Below are 5,703 nucleotides of genomic sequence, written 5' to 3'. Positions count from 1 at the left end.
TATAATCGTTTAGGTACCAAAATTTGGGCGTTGTGGGGGTGTTAATCCTTCACCACGTGTAACCGACTTCCGAACCCGTTTTAATCGAATCTTTGGTAAACGCAGACCAACTTTTGTCTTAAAAAATGATTTTTTTTAAAGAAGCTTTTAGGTATTCGACCTACCTAACCCAAAGGTCGATGACGACTCTATCCAATTTAATTCAAAATCACCTATTTTTCAAAATTAAAGTCGTAATTATTTTTAAAACGAGAAGAAATTGTTTTGAAAAAAATGGTTATGACAACAATATAGTATATGTACTCATAGATTAGTTCAACACCTTATTTTTTCTTCCCTGAAAAAACATAGGTGATTGGTCCAGCATCCCTAAGTTGTTGTAACCAAAATAAATAAACAAAGAATTGATACAAAAATAAGTACTTAAATTTAATTTAGGTGTCAAATGATTTTTTGTTAAAAATGATGTATAACGTTTTCGACGATACACCTTTAAGTGTTTATCCTTAAATTCGGTCGTTAAATGATACGTGTCAGCTTATAAAAATATAACATTGAAAAATATAACGTTGGAAATGTAGGCATAAATGTTTTTAAGCACTTAAAGTTAATTTCAAGTATAATTTGAGTATTTATTTTTACATTAAACCTAAATTTAATGTAGATGAGATGTATAATTTTTTATCATTTTAAAAGTAGTATTTAAAACGTGAAAACGAGAATTTGAATATGAAAGAATGGTAATTTTTTTTTTGTAATTTGGGATGAAAAAATATTCTTTTATATAAGACATGGTGTTGATTTTATTTGTTCAAATAAAGTGAATGTTATAATATTGGAGAATACGTCTGAAGGATCTGACGTCTTTGACCAAAGACTAAGAAAGATATAACGTCTTCTTATGTGTTTATCTATAAAAAATACTAGATATTTTATGTGTCTTCATAAAGATATCGGGCGACCTAAAAAATAAATTCAAATGATCTCTATTTAGGATATTTTTTTACTTTCTTATTTGAGTGATTTTACCGTGAGTGATTTTTTAATTTTTTCTTAATAAAAGTAATTTAATGATATTTTTCGATATATCACACAAATAATATATTTCGATACACAAAGTTTATTCTAAATTTTTTCAATACTCGAGGATTGAAGAGTTTTATATAATAATCAATTTTATATTTATACATCTACGTTTAAAATATTGAAGAGCCGACAATCATTAATTTAAATGTCAGCTTCTACGTACAGATAATAATCATATTATATTTCTACATCTAGGTTTAAAATAATTACTCGGTTTTCACGTTTTAAATTCTATTTTTTTAAATGATAAAAAGATATATACTGATCACGTATATTTCAACATTTTCTTTGTTGCAGTTGTACGGTAAGATAAAAATACAATATTATTAGGTCAAAACAATAAACATAAAATATGTTATTATATATTAAATGGAAGTGTTAGTTTATCATGGCGAGATTGGATAAACTTGCTCCCAAAACATGCATCATGCTGATCTGTCTTCCATCTTCTTATCTGTTTGTCATGACTTTTAGGGAGAAGATTAGTGAAGGAGATGCATGTATCTGATACTTTTAAATGTACGCTGTTGTAGTTGAGCGTAAATAAGATAATTGTGCCCATTAGTTATTTAAGTTTGTTTTTTCAGAACACCATAAATTAATAAAAAAATTGTTTTTTTTAGGATAAAGTATATAAATGATCCTCCGATTATAGGACATTATTTTATTGAATATATCGACTATTAAAAGTTATGAAATGATCCATTGACCACAAGTCATTGCTTTGTTTAGTTACTCGACTATTAAAAGTTACAAAATAGTCATTTAACTATTTATATTTTCTAAATTCATCATTTTTTGTTAAAAAAAGAGACAACAGACTGAGTTAGACGTTAATCTACTAACTGTGATATGATAAAGTATAATCCCAAAATCCCAAACGATCGACTATCATATCTCAGTTAATATGTTAAAGTTCAACTCATGTGTCATAAATTTTTAACAAAAAAAGACGAGTTTAAAACGTATAAATAGTTGAATTACCGTTTTATAATTTTTAATAGTCGAGGTACTTATTTTAAAAATCATTAAAAATTTTCACTAAAGAAGAAGATACAAATTACTAGTCCGAAAACATGTTTTATTTTCCAGTCAGGGCTATGGGTATATAAAGAAGGGCTATTTGCATTGTTTTCAATCATTGAAAAGAAGAAAGAAAGGTAGAGTTTGTGGAAGATGGTGAGAGCTCCCTTCTATGATAAAGATGGATTAAAGAAAGGTGAATGGAGTCCTGAAGAAGATCAAAAACTAACATCTTATGTCCAAAGATATGGTCATTGGAACTGGCGTCTTCTTCCTACATTTGCTGGTATTCTTTCACTCTTTTCCTAAGTATTATTAGAATACTCAGATTTTGAGAATTTTCCCTATGATTTCATGGAAAGAGATTGTTTCAGCTTTCTTATAACATAGGTTGGATTTCTGCATCTAATTTGGCATTTTTCCTGACAGAAAAGGCTAATTATTGTTAACTGATTCATGTTAGTAGAATAATCTGTTTTGGTTTTTTTTGTTTAGGTCTTAAAAGGAGCGGAAAGTGTTGTAGGTTAAGATGGATGAATTACCTACGGCCTGAAGTAAAACATGGAAACTTCACTGAAGAAGAAGATGCATTGATCATCAAATTACATGCACAATGTGGAAACAGGTTGGACTTAGTTTTAACATCCAGTTTTAAGAACATTTTTAACCAACAATCTCTAACGTAGTTTTCTTTTGTAACTAAACAGATGGTCCACCATCGCTAAAAGTTTACCAGGAAGAACGGACAGTGAAATAAAAAATCGCTGCCAGGCTCAGCTAAAGAAGCGCACACAACGAAATACGACAGCATCTGATGTGAAAGATACCTCTAGTTGTCAAAGTGAAGCCACCCAGAATTCTGAAGCTAAAGCCGAAAGCATCATTGTTAATACTCCCGCCAACATGATCGTAGAGAGTTCCCCCTTGACTCCGGCAACATCTTCAACAACTGAATTGTCTTCCTTCAGCTCCGGCAGTGGATCTATGTCTGGATTAAATGTTATTAGGGGTATAGAAGACACTTATTTTCTTCCTTCTTCGGAAATATATGAAGTTCAAAGCAGTGGAGATTTCTGGAGTGAGCCCTTCGTTGTAGACAATATCTACGACTACAACCAAGACGGTGGTAATACGTCATCCTTGGAAAAGGGTGGATTTCAGCTGCCATTACCTTTTGACGACATGTACTATGATGACTATGCTGATTTGCTCCACGACTTGATGCAAGTGTAGGGCATAAAATTGTATTTCAATTTTTTTTCCAATTGCTGGCACCATGGGTATGCAGCTCAAATAATCTACATCACAGCAATGTTAAAAATATGAACGACAGATACGCTTAAAGAATATTGCAGCGCTCTAGGGATTTTGGCTGAGAAAGAATATAATTCTGTATTATTGCTTAATGAGCAAAGACCCAATACATTGCATATATATAGTCTTAGACTAACCGGATGGACTAATCAATTCTGACCAACTATTAGTTAACAAACTAATCAGCTAAGCTATACACCAATGATAATCATCATAATACTCTATGATTTTTTCTGGTGTTCTTTTTTTCTGTTCTTGAAGTCCTTCATCAATAGCAACAACTCCAAGCTTGGTTGTAGGGATGCAAAAAGGCATAGGGACATAGGCTTGGTAAGAACATTGGCTATATGTGCTGCAGAAGGCAGAAAATTAACGACTACCTGACCAGCAAGTACTCTCTCTTGAACAAAATGCATATCAATCTCAACATCCTTAATTCATGCATGCTGAGTAGGGTTGGCAGCCATAGAAACCGTTGAGATGTTATCACACCATACAACCGATTTTTCTTCCACACTATCACCAATTTCAATTAATAATTGTTCAACCCATATCAGCTCTGAAATTGAGTTTGCGAGACTTGTATTGAGCCCCTGAAGTCGATCTAGACACCACCGAATGTTTCTTAGAGCACCAAGTTATAGGATTATCGCCCAAGTAAATGCAGTGCCCTGATGTCGAGGGACGGTCCTCTACCGAAGCTGCGTAGTCTGCATCTACACAGTAGACAAGAGAATAGGAACCACTGGCTCTCTACAATAACCCATAATTGAGAGTACCAGAGAATAGGAACCGCTAGCTCTCGATGCACGAGCTGTTGAGATCATCTTCAAAGCTCAAACAACTATAAAGCTTTTAGAGTTCAAGCCATCGATAATTGCAGCGTCGGCGCTTCTCTTGGCCTCCAATGAACTATTTCCCTCGCAATTCCACTGCTCTCACAAGGCAATTTCCAGCTGTTCATACGTACATAAGGTAAAATATGTTGTTCCGACTTTTTTTACAGTATACCATTGAACCATAAAACATTGCAGTACACAATGTGGTTTGAAAATGCTAATTGAACATCTGGTTTATTGATGTTTTTGCTATATGTGGTAATGAATTGGGGTGCAGGAAAACCTGTTAAAATGCTACAATTGGATGGAAGAGATAGGGAAGGAGAGAGATGATATGGTTTCCAGGTGCAACACTGCAGTCAATGTGCTCGGCCTGCAATTTTCATGTTCAGAAAGTGAAAACGGAAGCGCCATTACCAGAGACATCAAGGGAAGGAAAATTAATGATTACCCCGACAATCAAACGGCCCGCCATTCTCAGGTCCAACACTGTTGACGATGAGAGTGACCACTAGGAGAAGTTGATGTACTGTTTCATGGATTAGGTGGAGTTATCAGTTAAGGGAATTTTGTTTTCCTTTGCTTTTTGTTTCTTCAAGGTACCGGCACAAAGACAAATCATTTCATGGCTTTGAATTGTAGGGTTGGATTTTTGTTGATCTGTCGGGTGTTAATCTGTTACTATGGTTGTTGTCTCTTGGTGAATGACAGCGACAACGCCTTCTCTTTTCTTTTGTCCAAATAGTGACAATATTAATAATGTTAATGATATTTATACCATATTTAATATTATTATAAGATTTTTTATTATGTTATATTTTGAAAAACCTTTAGAATATATTATTTAAAAATAAAAATATTCTTTTAAGATTTGATCGTGACTAATAAATTTATATAAAATTATCGACAAACTTTTTTAGATAATGTAGTGGAAAATAAAAATGGTCCAAATGGGGTGATAAAGAATTTGTTTTCTTAATTAAAGTGTTTATTACGGTGTAAGTAATAAGACATAAGGTATACTTGACGTCCTAGAGAAGACGCATGTACTACATGCAATCCGGTGTATTGTGTAGTTCAGAAATTGCTCAATTGTCTGAACGTCTTCTCAATGACACTGAATACTCCCAATGTCATCTTACAAGTATTGTAAAAAACAACTTAGTTATTTTTTTATCATCCTATTTAAATTATTCTCTTTTTTTACCTTTCAGGAAAATATCTTTTTTTTTCACTACATTGTCTAAAAAATGTTACTAAAATTTATAAATCATCCCATTTATAATTACTGTTTAATAAAATTTGAAGAATATGCATTGTATATAAAATATTATATTTTATTGTATTGTGATAAAATATAATATAACTAACACATTTTTATTTGCTCTTTATTGTCATGTTTACTGTTTTTTAATAAAAATATATTTTCAAAAACCAAAAT

The 5,703-nt window shown here is 32.2% G+C and overlaps 1 protein-coding gene across 1 annotated transcript; it reads left to right on the top strand.

Annotated features, from left to right (window-relative positions):
- Positions 1-2,238: 2,238 nt before the first annotated feature.
- Positions 2,239-3,427, top strand: LOC120149630 (transcription factor MYB4-like). Its single transcript, XM_039162364.1, has 3 exons — positions 2,239-2,395; positions 2,605-2,734; positions 2,817-3,427. The coding sequence occupies exons 1-3, from the start codon at positions 2,263-2,265 to the stop codon at positions 3,340-3,342; spliced, it is 789 nt and encodes a 262-aa protein (XP_039018295.1). The 5' UTR covers positions 2,239-2,262; the 3' UTR covers positions 3,343-3,427.
- Positions 3,428-5,703: the final 2,276 nt, after the last annotated feature.

Source organism: Hibiscus syriacus, unplaced genomic scaffold (assembly GCF_006381635.1).
Source record: "Hibiscus syriacus cultivar Baekdansim isolate YM2019G1 unplaced genomic scaffold, ASM638163v2 tig00111008_pilon, whole genome shotgun sequence".
Taxonomy (NCBI): domain Eukaryota; kingdom Viridiplantae; phylum Streptophyta; class Magnoliopsida; order Malvales; family Malvaceae; genus Hibiscus; species Hibiscus syriacus.
The sequence above is the reverse complement of the archived record's forward strand: the minus strand, read 5'-3'. Positions and strand labels throughout refer to the sequence as shown.

Excerpts from the sequence above, each read along its gene's own strand:
- LOC120149630 (XM_039162364.1), top strand. The coding sequence starts at position 2,263 with ATGGTGAGAGCTCCCTTCTATGATAAAGATGGATTAAAGAAAGGTGAA. Across the intron at positions 2,396-2,604 it reads TCTTCTTCCTACATTTGCTG|GTCTTAAAAGGAGCGGAAAG; the intron begins GTATTCTTTCAC and ends TTTTTTGTTTAG. Across the intron at positions 2,735-2,816 it reads CATGCACAATGTGGAAACAG|ATGGTCCACCATCGCTAAAA; the intron begins GTTGGACTTAGT and ends GTAACTAAACAG.